The sequence below is a fragment of the Mauremys reevesii genome, linkage group 3 (genome assembly GCF_016161935.1).
Source record: "Mauremys reevesii isolate NIE-2019 linkage group 3, ASM1616193v1, whole genome shotgun sequence".
NCBI lineage: Eukaryota > Metazoa > Chordata > Testudines > Geoemydidae > Mauremys > Mauremys reevesii.
Window position 1 is genome coordinate 65626085 of NC_052625.1, and position 17076 is coordinate 65643160.

The window sequence follows — 17076 nt, forward strand, 5'->3', positions numbered from 1 at the left end:
ACACCATCAGGGGCTCATTCACTTGCACATCTACTAATGTGATATATGCTATCATGTGCCAGCAGTGCCCCTCTGCCATGTACATTGGCCAACCTGAGAGTCTCTATGTAAAAGGATAAATGGACACAAATCAGACATCAGAAATGGTAACATACAAAAGCCAGTAAGAGAACACTTCAATCTCCTGGGACATTCAACAACAGATTTAAAAGTAACCATCCTACAACAACAACAAAACTTCAAAAACAGACTTCAAAGAGAAACTGCAGAGCTTCAATTCATTTGCAAACTTAACACCATTAATTTGGGCTTGAATAGGGACTGGGAGTAGCTGGCTCACTACAAAAGCAATTTTCCCTCTCTTGGTATCGACACCTCCTCATCAATTATTGGGAGTGGACCACATCCACCCTGATTGAATTGGCCTTCAACATTGGTTCTCCACTTGTAAAGTAACTCCCTTCTCTTCTTGTGCCAATATATAATTTATGCTTGTATCTGTAATTTTCAGTCCATGCATCTGAAGAAGTGTTTTTTTTTAAACCAGGAAAGCTTATGCCCAAATAAATCCATTAGTCTTTAAGGTGCCACCGGACTCCTTGTTATGATTTTTTGGGCCACTCATGATTTTTGATCTCTTGAGGTTGGCAATACCAGGGATCAGAGCCTTGATGCTCCAGAGAGCATGGCACTGTTCAAAGCCTTTGTGGACTTTGCCTTCTTTTTCTCAGGCAGAATCTCTCTAGTCATGAAACTGAGCTTCATGGTCAGCAGTGGTGTCAAAACTGTAGTAAATGACTTTAAGCCCTTGCATTTAGGCTTTTGGAAGTCAAAGATAACTGACTAGAATTATTCATGGAACAACGGTCATGGTCACCTAATGGGTCCACTGGAGTTGATCAACAATTCAAATACTGAAAAAAATTGTCAAAAACTTAAAATTTTCTATTTGGAAATACTGTTGTAGTGCCTCAGGACTTGTAGATCAGGTGCTTCATGCTCCAATACTCCTCTGTAGGCCAGACTACATTTCTCATGATGCAGGTCAATCTGTATCTCTTGGAGAGGGGTAACATTGCATTGGGGAGTCCCTGGCCTTCGTGCATCATGGAAGATGTAGACTGGCCAAAGAGCCCAGCCCATAGAGGAAAATGGGGTCATGATGAGGCAAGCAAATGACAACTGCCATGAAGCACTGCATCACCATTTAAAATCCAAGTATTTCGGGGTTTTCATGGGGTGGGGGGCGAGAATCAAAATTCTGTGGAAAGCAGACATTCTTCTCACACAAAAAATCATAGAGCTAAAAACCCAATATTTCCTCAAAAAACAGTTTAGATTAAAAATTTTGAACCAGCCCTAGCTCACACACAAGGGTTTCCTAATCAGGAAGGTCTGACATTTCACTTGTTGATCCTTGTAGGCCCTTAGAATAAAGAGCCAGACACATCTCAGTTAGGAGGAATGGAAAGGAAGTATTTCTTCACACAACGCATAGTCAACCAGTGGAACGCTTTGCCAGAGGATGTTGCAAAGGCCAAGACTATAACAGGGTTCAAAAAAGAACTAGATAAATTCATGAAGGATGGGTCCATAGATGGCTATTAGCAAGGATGGGAAGGGATGGTGTCCCTACCCTCTCTTTGCCAGAAGCTGGGAAAGGGTGACAGGCGATGGATCACTTGATGATTACCCATTCTGTTCATTCCCTCTGAAGCACCAGACATTGTCCATTGTTGGAAGACAGGATACTGGGTTAGATGGACCTCTGGTCTGATGTGGTATGGCCATTCTTATGTCTCCCAGAATGGATCACCCCTGGTATGGGCACTGGATTCAGAAACTATATCAGGGCACCTTTTGAACCCCTTTCTCAGCTCCGCAATGTGATCAACACCAAGACACAGCTAGCCATGGAATCAAGTGTTCTAACCACAGAAAAAACAAACAAACAAACCTAAAAACACTAGACAAAGTATCTAAAATACCTAAAACTGCTAAGAACAGCAAATAACAGATAAAATCTAACAAGAGTATGATTCAAGCACAGCTGAGATCATATGCTAAACAGGACCACAACAAAAGATAAGAAAGGAACTGTATATAACCTCAAGGTCCAAAACATTCTATGCCAAATCCAAAATTAAGTAGATTACATATAAATATCTCCTCCATCCTCCCCTTAATATAACAACCAAAAGAAGACTTCAGCCAAAAGAAATGAAAAAAAGTCATTCACTAAGATTGGATGACCAATATGTAGAATTTGGTTAACTAATGGCCATCTAGCAGATCTCAGTACAGCAGTCATCACTACTCTGCCCTGATATTGCATTGTTCCTAAGGACTGAACTTTGAAACTTAACCAAAGGAGGAATTTTTCTTGAATGTACTCTGGAAATGAATGCTATCACAGTTGTGAGGGACTACTAGACTGATTTAAAAGTACATTAATGGGTTTACATTGGCCGCAGCGTATCACCAATGTTGAAGTGAGCCGATTAATGGGCATCAACAATATAGTGGATGAAGCCAAACAATGAAGATGGAGGTGGCTGGTGCATGTGTTGAGAATGGATGCTGATAGACACCCTCGTATTGCCCTACAATGGACACCACAAGGAAGAAGGAGGAGAGGTAGACCATTGGGGACGTGGCAAAGGACCATTGAAGAGGAAATGAAAGGTATGGGAATGAAGTGGGATGAACTCTGCTGTCTCGCTCAAGAACAAAATGAATGGAGGAGTGTGGTTGGCGCCTTATGCTCCACAGGGAGTGAAGAAGAAGAAGAAGAAGAAGAAGAATGGGTTTAGTTAGAGAAAGTTCCGAACTTCCAATAAAGAATATTCATATGATTTGAGGCCTACCCTAGAGGATAGGAAATATAACATCACCTTCTGCAGAGCTTCAATATAGGTAGCATTGTTCAGAGCAAAATGAGGTTCCAAGATCATGCTCTATGACCTTGCATGGTTGGACAAAGTTGGCATCCTAAGGAAGCATCTAAAATAAGGATCTGTACAAAAACTCTCTCATCTTGAACATGCTGAGAGCATTATACTACAGAGACTTGACCTTTTTCCCTTAGACACTCTTATACATCCACAATAAAGTCCTCCTGGCTATGGCCACTCAAGGCTTTAACATGGCAGTTAAACTATGGACTTCGCACCAGTCTGCAGAATATGTTCCATTTGGTCACTTATCTTTTGGGGTCGATGAGACCAATAATCACTTCATCCAAAAAAAATCTGTCTGGTCCCCAGTGGAGGATTGGTCTTGCAGTAGCAGAGATCTTCTGTGACACAGATACATCTGAAGGTCCAAAGCTAGGTGAACCAGGCTCTAGGTTAACCGAAAAGTCAGAAACCGTATCACTGCTATTCTCTCACTTCTATCTTTTGTATTCCCCAGGAGATCAGTGGAATAGGTAGGAAGGCACATAGCTTGGACCTTGCCTGGCTCTGCAAGATGTCATTCACGATCTCGCATCACAGGTCCTGACATTCAGAGAGGCAGGGTACTTTATTTACTGTTTCCAGATCTAAAGAAATTGGTCACCAGCCCTCCAAATTGACTTACAATGAATGAAATATTTCTGGGTGTTGGAATCACTCTGCTAACCTAACTTCTACCATGTAAGTCTTGGAGTTCATCTGTCCTTTGGTGAGCAGTGCACATAGAAATAGGAAATTTTGCTCTACCTAGAACAGGAGAACAACTCTGGAGTAGAGTTGAAAGAGTTTTCATAATAACTAGAAAGAAGAACACAATCAGACTCATTGACTGACATGACCAGAACAGGTCTGTTATCCATGGAAGAAGCAAAGCTCCAAGAATTCAACGAATCATTGTGTTCCAAATGGTGGATACCATGCTTTCTCCTTCTGGTACCAATTCCTTGAACTGATTTGGGAAGATCCCTTAAGAAAAGAAAAAAAACAAAAAACAAAAAACAAAAAAAAACCCCTGATTCTATGCATTCACCAGTTGTGGGAGCAGAGAATATACAACTGGTGCTGGATCTCTGCCAATGGATGAGATAAGGGGAGATGAGGCGGGAATGCCCAGAATTACTAGATAGGTATATATTATGAACTCTGGATCATAAAAACATGCCTGTTTATGAGATCAGAATTCCCAACAGGCTCCAATAAGAATTGAATTTTTGTTTCTGTGACACCATTTGTTTTCAGTCATGGCAATCTTCATCTTCTGTTATTCTTCTGAGATGAGACCTTGTATCCTCAACACAGACGTAGAATGGACTTCTCTTGGACCACGTGTCTGTTTTGTCTTGACTTCAAGATACTTTGTTGGCTTCAACCTTCACTCTGTTCAGAATTTTGATGAGAAAAAATTGTCCAGGGAGATTTAAGTGAATTTTCTTCTTCCCTAAAGCCAATATTATTGCTACCATGATCATGGAGAGGGATCCTGGGAGCAGATGTAATGGTAATAATCAAAGCAGGGAAAAGAAAAAAGCTGCCATCCATCTGCAAAACATAAGAATTGTCTGAGGATGGCAAAACGGGAACACTTTGAAGACAAGCCTCCATGAGGAACTTATTTAGATGTTTCAGATAGCAACAAGCAGAGCAGAGCCCTGATTCTCAGGGGATAAAAACAGGATGGGAAACAGGTTGCCGTGCTCTGACGTGAAGTAGATGATGGATGATTTCATTCATGTTGTGACCTTTGCATGGTTTGCTAAGACTGCGAATGGGACAAAGCTGTTCCTGTAATTCTTGTACAGCTCCATTGGGTACCCCCTCTGGGCAACGTCCAGTGATTTCATTTAGTCAAAGCTACATGTAAGCTCTTTTGCTCCCAAATTGAGAGAGCCTGGTACCAACTGGGGAGCCTAATTCCAGGTAAAGCTAATTTGGAGACCTGCTTATAGCTCTGATGCAACATTGGGAAGGTACTGACCCTGCGCTTGTTCTAGCTACCTCTTGCAAACAGGTATTTTCTCCTGTTGTACTCCATGGACTGCTTCAGCTTGTCATGTGAGCTGTATTCCTTTCTGTAGTGTCTGGCAGGAGTCAGGATTGTAAATTGACTCTTCTCCTTGACTCCTGAATAGCCTCTGCGTTCCATAAAGTTTCCCATTGTATCACTAAGATAGGTAACCATTTTTTCCCAGCTACCTTCTCATAACTACTATTCTTTGAGATGTGTTGCTTATGTCCATTCCAAGTAGGCGTGCACGTGCTACATGCACAGTCATCAGAAGGTTTTTCCCCTAGTAGTCCCCGTCGGGTCGGCTGTGGAGCCCCCTGGAGTTGCCCCTTCATAGCAGTGTATACAGGTCCCCACTGACCCACCGCCTCTTCAGTTCCTTCTTGGCAGATACTCCAACAGAGAGGAAGGCAGGTGGGTCTTGGAATGGACATAAGCAACACATCTCGAAGAACAACTGTTACGAGAAGGTAGGTAACCGCTTTTTCTTTGAGTGCTTGCTCATGTCAATTCCAAGTAGTGACTCCCAAGCCTTAAGTAGGAGGCAGGGTCAGAGTTCATGGAATCACTGACTGAAGCACCACTCTGCTGAATGCTGCATCATCCCGGGCATACTGGGTGATAGCGTAATAGGAAGTGAAGGTGTGGACCAAGGACCATGTCACCGCCTTGCAGATCTCCTGAATCGGGACCTGGGCCGCCGAGGAGGCTGTGCCCTTGTAGAATGTGCCATCAGTGCAGGGGCAGGTATCTTTGCCAAACCATAACATACCCAGATACAGGATGTGATCCACGATGAAATTCTTTGAGAAGACATCAGGATGCCCTTCATCCTGTCTGCTACTGTGATGAACAGCTGGTTCGACTTATAAAATGGCTTTGTGCGTTCGATATAAAAGGTCAATGCTTGCCGAACATCCAAAGAGCGGAGTTTTTGTTCCCAACTGTGTGGCTTGGGGTAAAAAAAAAAAAAAAAAAAAAAAAAAAATGGGAGAAAAATGTCTTGATTGGCATGAAACTGAGAGATGACCTTTAGGAGAAAGGCTAAGTGAGACCTAAGCTGTACCTTTGTCCTTACTAAAAAAGGTGTAAGGAGGGTCAGAAGTTAGGGCCTTAAGCTCGGAAACTCTCCTAATTGATGTTATTACGACCAGGAATGACACCTTCCATGACAGATAGAGTAATGAGGAAGTCGCTAGGGGCTCGAAGGGGGGAGGGGGGCATTAGTCTTGAAAGAACCAGATTAAGGTCCCAAGTCAGGATCGGCTGCCTAACTTGCGAATATAATCTGTCAAGACCTTTACAAAACCAACCGACCATCGGGTTGGCAAAGACTGATCGGCCAGCTGCTCCTGGGTGGACTGCCGAAATGGCGGCTAGGTGAACCCTTACTGACAAGACCAACAGTGCTTAAGTGTAGCAGATACCTCTCATCATGGACTATCGATGACTGCATTGGAGTGGTGCGGCTCTGCAAACACCAGATCAAGAATTTCTTCCATTTGGTCAGGTAGGTGGCCCAGGTGGAAGGTTTCCTACTGCCAAGGAGAACCTCCCTAATGGGTTCGGAACCACATTAGCTCTACTGGTGCCATGAAGCTTCCAAGCTGTGAGATGGAGAGACTCAAGGCTGGGATGCCGGAGATGACCGGGGTCTTGAGTGATCAGGTCTGGAAGTAAGGGCAAGGAGATTAGGGTGTCCACTGATAGCTCCGGAAGCATGGAGTACCAGTGCTGGCAAGGCCAGGCTGGCACTATCAGTATGACTGCAGCCCCCTCCCTGCGGATCTTGAGCAGAACCTTGTGGACAAGTGGGATCGGCGGGAACGTGTAAAACAGGTGGTCCTTCCAGGGGTGGAGGAATGAGTCTACAAGCGAGCCTGGACTGTGATTCAGGAAGGAACAGAACTGCAGGCACTTCCTGTCAATCTGGGGAACTCCCCACCATTGGAAAATGGTGTTCACCACATCCGGGCGAACAGACCACTCGTGGTTGTAGAAGGATCTGCTGAGATGGTCCACCAGCTTGTTCCGAAAACCCGGGAGGTAGGATGCCTCCAGATATGTTGAGTGGGCTATGCAGAAGTCCCACAATTTGAGGGCTTCCTGACATAGGGGAGAGGAATGAGCTTCACCCTGCCTGTTTACATAAAACATTGCTGTCATATTGTCCGACACACCTTTCCCTTTAAAGTGGGCTTGGAAGGTCTGGAATGCCAGGCAAACCGCTCTCAGCTCCCTGACATTGATGTGAAGTGAGAGTTTGTCTTGGGACCAAAGGCCCTGCATCCTGAGCTTTCCCAGATGTGCTCTCCACCCCATCACTGACACGTCTGTGACCAGGGACAGCGAGCGATGCAGTTTGGTGAAGGGGACCTCCTGCGCATACCACCTGTGGATTGAGCCACCATCGGAGAGATCCAAGAACTTGTGGTGGGAATGTAATCACCTTGTCCAGGCTGTTGTGGCCAGGTCGATAAGTTGATGCCAGCCAGGCAGTGGAGACATCTGAGCCTCAGCCCACGTACATACAAGATGCCATATGACTGAAGAGTTTCAAGCAATATCTTGCTGTAGTGGTGAGGTATTGCCTGAAGCCTTCTAGGATGTCATGCATTGTCTGAAAACTAGACTCTGGCAAGGCGGCTCGGACTTGACCCAAGTCCAACACTGCCTCTATAAACTCTATTCTCTGGGTAGGGAATAGAGTTGATTTGTGTACATTCAGCATGAGACCCAGCCTGTTGAAGGTAGACCTTATCATGCTGGCATGTTGTTCCACTTGTACTGTGGAGCAGCCTCTGACCAACCAGTCATGAGGTATGGGAATACCTGCACCTGCCTTTTTCTCATGAAGGTGGCTACGACTGCCATGCGCTTGATGAAAACTTGAGGGGCTGCTGACAGGCTGAAGGGAAGGACTGTAAACTGGTAACGATTGCAGTTCACTATGAACCTGAGAAAGCGTCTGTGGGCCGGGACTATCGATTTGTCAAAGTACGCATCCTTCAGGTTGAGGGTGGCATACCAATTTCCCGGATCCAGGGATGGGATGATGGCGGCCAACGAGACCATGCAGAACGTCAACTTCTTCATGAATCTGTTGAGGCCTCGCAGGTCGAGAATGGGTCTGAGACTCCCTTTGGATTAGGAAATATCGGGAGTAAAAACCCTTGTCCCGTAGCTCCTGAGGAACCTCCGCTCCCGCGACCAGGAATGTTTGAACCTCCTGCATGAGGAGTTGCTCGTGAGAAGGGTACCTGAAGAGGGACAGGGAAGGGAGGAGCGGAATTGGAGAGAATATCCCACTTCTATCGTGTGGAGAACCCAGCAATCTGAGGTTATCTGGACCCAAGCACAATAGAAGTAGGACAGAGAGTTCAGAAAACAAGGTGAAGGATCCAGTGACTGCACTGGTGTGTCGCCCTGGGGCACACCCTCAAAAAGGCATGCATAGAACCAGAAGATTGCCTCACTGAGCCTTGGCCTGGCATCAAATGGGGAGGCTTGGGCCTGCCATTCCTGCCCTGCTTTCTGGAGAAGTCCTGCCTAGGCTGGGGAGGGTAGAAGCGAGGAGGGGGCTGGAGTTTAAAATGTTTCCTCTGGGTGACGGGGTGAGTCTTTTAGGCTATGGATCTTGGAGTCAGTCTGCTCTGAAAAGGGCAAATCCTGAATTGTTTACTGGACCTCTGTGGGAGGCCCGACACTTGGAGCCATAAGCTCCTCCTCATAGCTATGGCAGAGGACATTGTTTGTATGGCTGAGTCTGCTGCATCCAGCAAGGCCTGTAAAGAGGTCCTGCCTTGCCCTCCTCCATCACAGCTGTAAACTGCGCTCTAGAATCTGTGCAGATTAACTCTTCAAATTTCATCATAGTATTCCATGAATTAAAGTTATGTCTACTGAGGATCGTTTGCTGGTTAGCAAGCCGAAGCTGGATCCCCCCAGTGGAATACACCTTCCTGCTGAAGAGGTCCAGCCTCCTTGAGTTTTTCGATTTCAGAGTTGGGCCCTGCTGCCCCCATCTTTCTTTCTCATTCGCAGCAGCTACAACCAGCAACCCAGGCTGTGGATGAATGAACAGATGTGCATATCCTTTAGAAGGGACGAAATACTTCCTCTCCACCCCCTTAGTTGTAGGGGGAATGGAAGCAGGAATTTGCCACAAGGTTTTTGTGGTGGTTTGAATGGTTTTTATGAGGGGTAATGCCACCCTGTAGGGCCTCTTGGGGATTAAGATGTCCACCATGGGGTCCACTGATCTGACCACCCCCTCAGCCTGAAGCCCCATGTTATGAGCCACCCTGCATAACAGCTCCTGATGTGGTCTATTATCAATGGGGGGCGGCCCAGAGGAAGACGACCTGCCACCACCTTGTCAGGCGAGGACGATGAAGATGTCCTAGGCAGAACCGGGTCCTCCAAACCCTCTGGAATCGTCCTGTCCGGTGCTGCTCTGTTCGGCACCAGCAGCGGCCTTGGTGCTGGAGTTGGGACCTAGACATGGCTCTGCGCCAGGGTCTGAAGCCGTCTCAGTGCCTTGTGATTGGGGATGGTTCCGGGGTGGCAAAGGGACATGCCCTTCCAAAACTATTGATTGGGAGCCGCTGGAATAAGTGCGCTGGGCTTGATGGTATGCCCACAGGATCCAGAAATGTCATTGTGAAGGCCCTTGCCACTGCACTGGCCACGGCACCATCCCTGCCTCTTGTCTATAGCAGCGCCACTCTGATCGGTGCCGGCTGCACCTGGAGTAATAGGACTCTGCCTCTGAGTCCGATGACTGGGACTCAGAGCGCAGAGACCACAGCGGTGCCGAGCAGGATGATGCCAGGGAATGGTGCCGTGGGGGACAGTGAGCAGTGCCTCATCATTGCAGGCTTATCTCTGAATGGTGCCGTGCCTTGCAGTGCCAGAGGTTTGTCCCACCTGGCGGAGGACTGTGGTGCCATCATGGCAATCAGGTCCCTGACTGCCTGAAATGCATCCGGGGTGGAAGGGAGCTCCATCTCCTCCACCTGGCGCTCTCTAGCAGGAGTCTCCAACAGCACCAGGCAGAACCTTTTGCAGATCTTGCAGCAATCTGTTTGATGTTTCTGCCAGACACTTTAGGCAGGAGTCGTGGGGGGTCACCCCTTGGCATGGGCTGGTGGCAGATTCCACACAGTTTAAAGCCTTGGGAGAAAGGCATGCCCCGAACCCCAGGAGGGGAAGGAACTGGGGCGTGACCCCAATGCTAACTAACACTAACCATTTACAGGCTGCCAAAAGAGAGATATTCGGGGAAACACTTGCCAAAGCAAGAGAGACACTCAGTTCTAACGACCGTCACTGGTGGTAAGAAGAAACTTAAGAGGCAGCAGGGACCTATATTCACTACCTTGAAGGGACGACTCCAGGGGGCTCCACAGCCAACCCGACGGATACCACTAGGGTAAAAACCTTCTGACAACTGTGCACACAGCACGCACATGCCTACTTAGAATCAACATGAGCAAGCACTCGAAGAACTGATTTATCTGAGCATCAGATCCCAAGGACCAACGCCTCATATAACTACATGAAACAAGTCAAATCCCACTCTCCCCCTCTCCCAAAGAAGTACTTAACCAGGTGATTTTTAGGTTGAGAGGGACCACACTTGTAATACTGTCCACCCATATTAGTGTTGCTTGTGAAAGCACATGGAGGTACTTAGGGTATTGGATGACTGTTTATTTTTGTTGGTCTGATGGCCCCTGAGAGTTTTTATGCCCAAAGGAAGGGGCTGAGACATGTGAAGGGCCTGTATAGTGAGCCAGCCACTCTTTCAGTTAAAACATCTCCCCTAGTTAGAAACACAGAGTCCCAGACCACCAGGGACAATAGCCATATTTATCTTCAGTAGTGATACCAGGTTAAGTTTTAACTGGTGCACACTAAGGAACCTTTTGCCTTTATAAAATGGAGGCCAGAGCAGAAAGAAATAAACAGTGTTTGTCACAGAGTGACTGGCCCCTTTAAGAGGGAGCAGGGTCCAGTGCACCTGTGATTATCTGCTGCCCAACTGGGCGTAGGGGAAGGCACCTGGGCCTTATAAAGGGAGACACAGCAGCAGGGGAGGAGCTACCCATGGATCTCTCATATCCCAGGAAGGTAAGAGATGAGAAAGGAGAGCTGCTTCTGCTGCTAAGACTCAGGAAGAAAGGAGCTTTGGAAGCTGCCGGAGGAATGACCTGAGAGTCCAGTAAACACAGCCCCAAGAAAGGGGCCTGTGCAACCCCCTAACCTCATAGGGAGAGACTGAGCAGAACCTGGGAAGGGCTGATAACTGTGCCTAGCAGAAAGGCTTGGAGCCAGATAGATCCTTAGGGAGTAGGGGCTATGCACAGTGGGAGACTGCAGTGAGTAGACAAACACTTTATTTTGAGAAACCTAGAGGAATCCGACAGAATTCAGGGAGAGAGGGCTATGCCCTGTGGGAGACTGGGGCAGAAGATACCTGAACTTCAATTTGTTTTAGGTTAATAAACAAGTCCTCAAAAAGGGGGGTTGTTATTGAGCATAAACCTCTGGATTATTCCTAAGAATCCGTGATAGGGAAGTCAGGGTAGAGGGCACCACAGGGTAGGCATACTCCTTTTACAGTGGCCAAGAGGCCCCTTACTGCCTGCCAGTTCTTCCACATCTGGGATGCTGTCCTTCTCCTCATTCCTTAGACAACTGCTGGAGGAAGAGATAGAGGCGGTGACAAGGCATGGCAGAATAAACAGAAGATGGAAATAATAATCTGGACATTAGAGCATGACGACTCATAGCAGCAGCAGCAGCAGCAATCTTTTAGGTGTGACAGGAAATCCTTATCCCTCTCTTACACCTTCCCAAGAAGCATCAGACACAACAGGCAGGAGATACAGACCATGCCTTTTGTCTCTGGGTTTTCTCTTCTCAGAGCTCTCCCTGAAACCTACAGGGGCACCATGCCTCTGAGGAGAAGCAGAGTGGAGGAATAAGTCTCCCCAAAAGGTAAATGCAGCCCTGGGACACAGCACGGAATTAGACAGCTACATTATTGAGCCAAATTGTTAATCTAAACATTGTAAATAAATTTTGGCATTTCCCTCAGCTGCTGTGGAGGCAGAAAAAACTGGAGGGAACTTCAGGAGGGGAAAATTCTCCTGTTGCCAGTGACTGGTTCTGCCCTCAAGTTCCAAACAGGCTGACGTAACCATCCTGACAGATGGGTGAACCTTACCATGAAAAAGCAATACACTTTTCTAGCCGTGAAGACATATCATAAATGAAAAAGCCAAGAACCACCAGAGCACAATGTAAAGGTAAAATTTTACTCCCCTCGTTTGTGTGTGTAGTCTTACCATGCTGGATTCTGTTCTCAATTAAACTCAAACAGTCGTGACATTTTGGGCCTTATTTTCATCTTACACAGGTGTAAATTAAAAGTAAACTCCATTGAAATCAACAGTTACATCAGTGTAAAAATCATAATGAGAATAGAATCAGGCACATTGACTTTAATGGCACTTCTCCAGTACATTGAATGGATTTGGCCCATATGTTATAAAAGGCACAGTGGATCTACTTAATGAGGTTAAAAATAAATGCTTTTACACAACAACTCTTTGAAAAGATCTCCAAGCTAATAAACAGTCTCACAGCTTTGCGGAGAGAGTTAAAAGGAATAATATTTTGTTTTAAATTATGCCTCTCCCTAAATCTAATATATTTTAAAAGAAAGAAAGAAAGAATGAATGAAGGTGGGGGGGGGGGGGAGAGAGAGGACTTACTGTGATTGCAGTTGCTGAGGTAATCCAACAGGGGACTTCTGCTTGAGAGTGAACATCATCTGAGCCACCGGGCTGACTTTCTGTGGAACCTGTACTTTCTGAGAGAAAGTCTGCTGAGCAGCCTGCTGAGGAATTGGCCACGGTGGAGTCACAGGGCCCTGACCTCCAGTGGAAGAAGTATCTTGCACGACTGTAGTCTCACAGGAGTTACCTTTCGTCCCTGGTTTACACACACAAAGCTGAGGTCGCAGACACATCCCTCCATTTTGGCATGGTGGCGAACAGTTAGCTAAGAAAAAAAAAGACATTTTTAAAAGTACCGGTGAAGCAAAGCATTATGGAAACAACAAACCCTCCCCCAAAGTACAATGGCAACATTATGGAGTTTCCCAAAGACAGAATTAAAGCTCATGGTTGAAAACAAAATGGGCAAAATTCAGCAGTGATAAAAACTGTATATGTGGTAAAGAGGTGTAACTCACATTGATTTGACATTAAAGGTGCATGCTTACATGATGATGGGCAGAAGGCTGATGAACAAAGAATAGAATATAAGATAAACTGTGGGAGGCTACTTTTATTATATACCCTCCTGTTAGTAGCTTTCTGCTTCATTCCCCAGCTTTCCACCTTTCAATGTGTAAATTGGACACATTTTGCACACCCACTAAACATCAAATTGGTGCAAGTTATCCATCTCTACCTCGATATAACGCTGTCCTCGGGAGCCAAACAAATCTTACCGCGTTATAGGTGAAACCACGTTATATCGAACTTGCTTTGATCCACCGGAGTGCACACCCCCACCCCCAAAGCACTGTTTTACCGTGTTATATCCGAATTCGTGTTATATCGGGCCGCGTTATATCGCGGTGAGGTGTATAACTTCACTATTGACACAAGGAACCAGATTCTCTTTACAAGTATTCAATGCACTATTGGGAATTGTTCCACTCATTTCACAGAGCAATAAAACGAGGAACAGAAAGGTTAAATGATTCACCTATTTCCTTCCACTAAAGCGGAGACTAAACACCTTACATCCATATGCCATAGTAATAGTGTAAAAAAACCATACATACAAGTGGTCCTAGCACTAGCTAGCAACACCACCAAGAAAATAGCTTTCCTTGATGCAAAAGTACAGCAATAATTAATCCTTAACGGCATTCAAAGCATATGTCACAGACTGCAGCAAAACCTCCCTCAGAACTAAGTACTGTGATACCCCCATGAACAAACACAGCACAAGTTATAGAGCACTTGAGAAAGAACTAGAGGACAGAGAATGTCAGTCTCCAAAACCCAGCCTCTTAGCATTATCACAATGATTATTTAGATCTGTCAGGATTATAACTCAGGGAACTCCACATTCTCACCTTCATGCTCAATCTACTAGACCATATTGTTTCCCTAAAATTTTAAACTGCATGCATCTATATTATCTTGGAAAACAAATAACCAAACCCTGCAAATCCTGGCCCCAGCTGTTCTGTAGCCATAACAGGCTCTCAAGTATCTGCAAATCTTGTGGTATACAAACTCTCCGAGAGGTGGCTGCCCAACTCCAACCTCTAAAAACAAAGCTGATGTCCATCACTCCACTCCCTTCTATCTCAAACTGCACCCACTTATACATCAGGATCAGTCAGCCTGGTGAAAGAAGGACCAGTACAGGTGGCAGTAAGAATATACTGCAGCGGGCTCAACCCCGGGGACATGTACAATGGCAGTACACAGATGTCTTCCAGGGGCACACCAGCTCATCTAGATATTTGCCTAGTTTTACAATAGGATACATAAAAAGCTCTAGCGAAGTCAGTACAAACTAAAATTTCATACAATGACTTTTTTATACTGCTCTATATACTATACACTGAAATGTACGCATCATAATATATTCCAGTCAATTTTTTTTTATGATTATATGGTAAAAATGAGAAAGTAAGCAATTTTTCAGTAATTTTATGTCTGATTTTGTAAGCAAGTAACTTTCAATTGAGGTGACACTTGGGGGTATGCAAGACAAATCAGAATCCTAAAAGGGGTGCAGTAGTCTGGAAAGGTTGAGAGCCACTGATATACTGCATCCCTTACAGACATATAAGCCCAGAATTTGGCCTTAAAAGAACAAAAACAAAATTTGAGTAATAATAAATATCAGTATCAGCACTGTAAATCAATGACGTAAAGCAACAAAATTTATAGTTACATTATCCTACCTATCATGTAAGATCACTGAGTTTTTTCCTTGCTGTGATTTTCTGAACCATCAGCAAGCAGAAATTTTCCCTATTTTTGGTGGAGGACATAGTTTTGTGCAGTTTCTGTCAAAGTAGTTTGCTTTTTAAAACAAAACACTGTCTCTTCTAAAATAGAAAACAGTTCTTTGCCCTTTTGAAATAAGATTCATGCCATGTGTAGTAAAGTTGGTGGAGCAATTTCCATCTAAACGAAAAAGCAGAGTTTTTTAAACAATCATACTGTCTTCAAATGTCAGACAAATGTATATCATAATCTCTGCATTTTTCTTCCTTCCTGTCTCAATAGATCTTTCAATAGGTCTAGTTATATTAGTTAGTAATGCCAGACAGCTTTTCAAAGCCAGCATCAGCCTAACACCTGCTTAACCATAACAATTAATTTATGAGAGAAAAAGAAATGATTAATGAAAATTGTGCTAATCCTGATGCAATAAACTTCCTATAACAAATCTCCAGCTATGGGAGAGCTAGAGGTCTGTGTGGGTAATCTCTTTCATTAGCCCACTTAAACCAGAATATTTCAATCCCATTTAACCAACAAACATCAACTGGCAAATAGAGACTTCTTTTTTGGCAGTCTTACCAGTACTATTTTATTTGCAGAATTTTAAAGCGGTTTCTTTCTCTGCAATACTGGCTATTTTTGGTCAGCTCCAGTTCTTCTCTGGTCTCTTAACATGTACTTTTCGCTTTAAACCTCTAATTTTTATTTGAACTGTTGTGTTTCACCCAAGGATGGTGCTCCTATTTTCCCAATCAGTCTTGCAGTCTATTCAGCAAATAATCTATTATAAAACTTATATCATGTTACAGCCCATCCCCCACTTCAATGAGCTTCACCAACTACTTTTGAAAACAATTCAATTTAAATTAAAGTTTATTGGACTAAACAATTCAAAACAACCTTAATATAATTCAAATATCTATCTAAAGGTAATTTCTTACAGCCCCCATTATTGTAGAATGTAATCACAGTCAAACTACAATCTTCTTATTGAGCATAATAATTGTATATACACCGCTAATATCATTAGAGATAAAGTTATTCTTTAAACATAGACTAAACATAACTGATACCAGATTATAACATTATGTCCACTATATTAAAATTGGAACAGTTTAGGTCATAACAAGCCATCAAATCTGAAACCACAGAACAATAAATACACAAGTATATTCAATTATCCAAATTTATGTTAAAAAAAATATGCAAGGCCCTGGGCGAATACCCATTTAAGTCAAAGGAGAGACTACTTGGGACTTCCATGAAAGTTGGATTGGTCCTTAAAATATTTAAAAACAAAGGTAGGGTGGAATTAAGATGGTTTGGGTGCTAGTCACTGAGAATTTTTCAGTTAATGGTATATGTGCATGACCTGGGTGTTAAGTAGGAATCCGAATATTTTATGTAACCTCAACATGTGTTTTCCATATTGTCATGTTCTTTAATAAATGTGTTCTTCGGTGGTACATCTCCTCTTGAACTTTACATAGCTGAAGAAAGTTTGATACCAGAGGAATCAAATATTATGTTATTATTATTTGTATTACTGTAGCACACAGGAATCCCAGTCATAGACCAGGACACGGGCTAAGTACTATACAAAGAGAACAAAAAGATGGTCCCTTATGAAAAGTTTGTTTATATTTGTTTGTTACATTTATTTGTTTACATTTTGGTTGATTTTCCTTCTCTCAGGAAGATGGCATGAGGATTTACAGTAACAAATATATTTTATAATATAGAAACAAATAATCTTCATGACTAAATATTTTAGTTGCATTTTGCCTCTGGACTCAGATTTTATTAATTTGCCACAGTATCCCCAAAATTATTGTTTATAATTAAGACTAGGTTTTAGTCACAGGTATTTTTAGTAAAAGTCATGGACAGGTCATGGGCAGTAAACAAAATTTACAGCCCGTGACCTGTCCATGACTTATATTATATACCCCTGACTAAATCTTGGATGCTTGGGAATGGGGCACGGCACAGCCAATGGGAGCTGCGGAACCAGCACTCGGGGCGGAGGCAGCATGCGGCATCCCCTGGCCATGCGCCTCCA

General features: G+C 44.2%; 1 protein-coding gene across 6 annotated transcripts in view; it reads right to left on the reverse strand.

Annotated features, from left to right (window-relative positions):
• LTBP1 (latent transforming growth factor beta binding protein 1) overlaps nt 1-17076 on the reverse strand; it is a 336620-nt gene that overhangs the window by 290128 nt on the left and 29416 nt on the right. For all 6 annotated transcript variants that reach the window (XM_039530237.1, XM_039530240.1, XM_039530238.1 and 3 more), the window contains exon 3: nt 12747-13035. In XM_039530237.1, coding sequence (XP_039386171.1) covers nt 12747-13035 — 289 coding nt within the window. The remainder of the gene's footprint in view (nt 1-12746; nt 13036-17076) is intronic.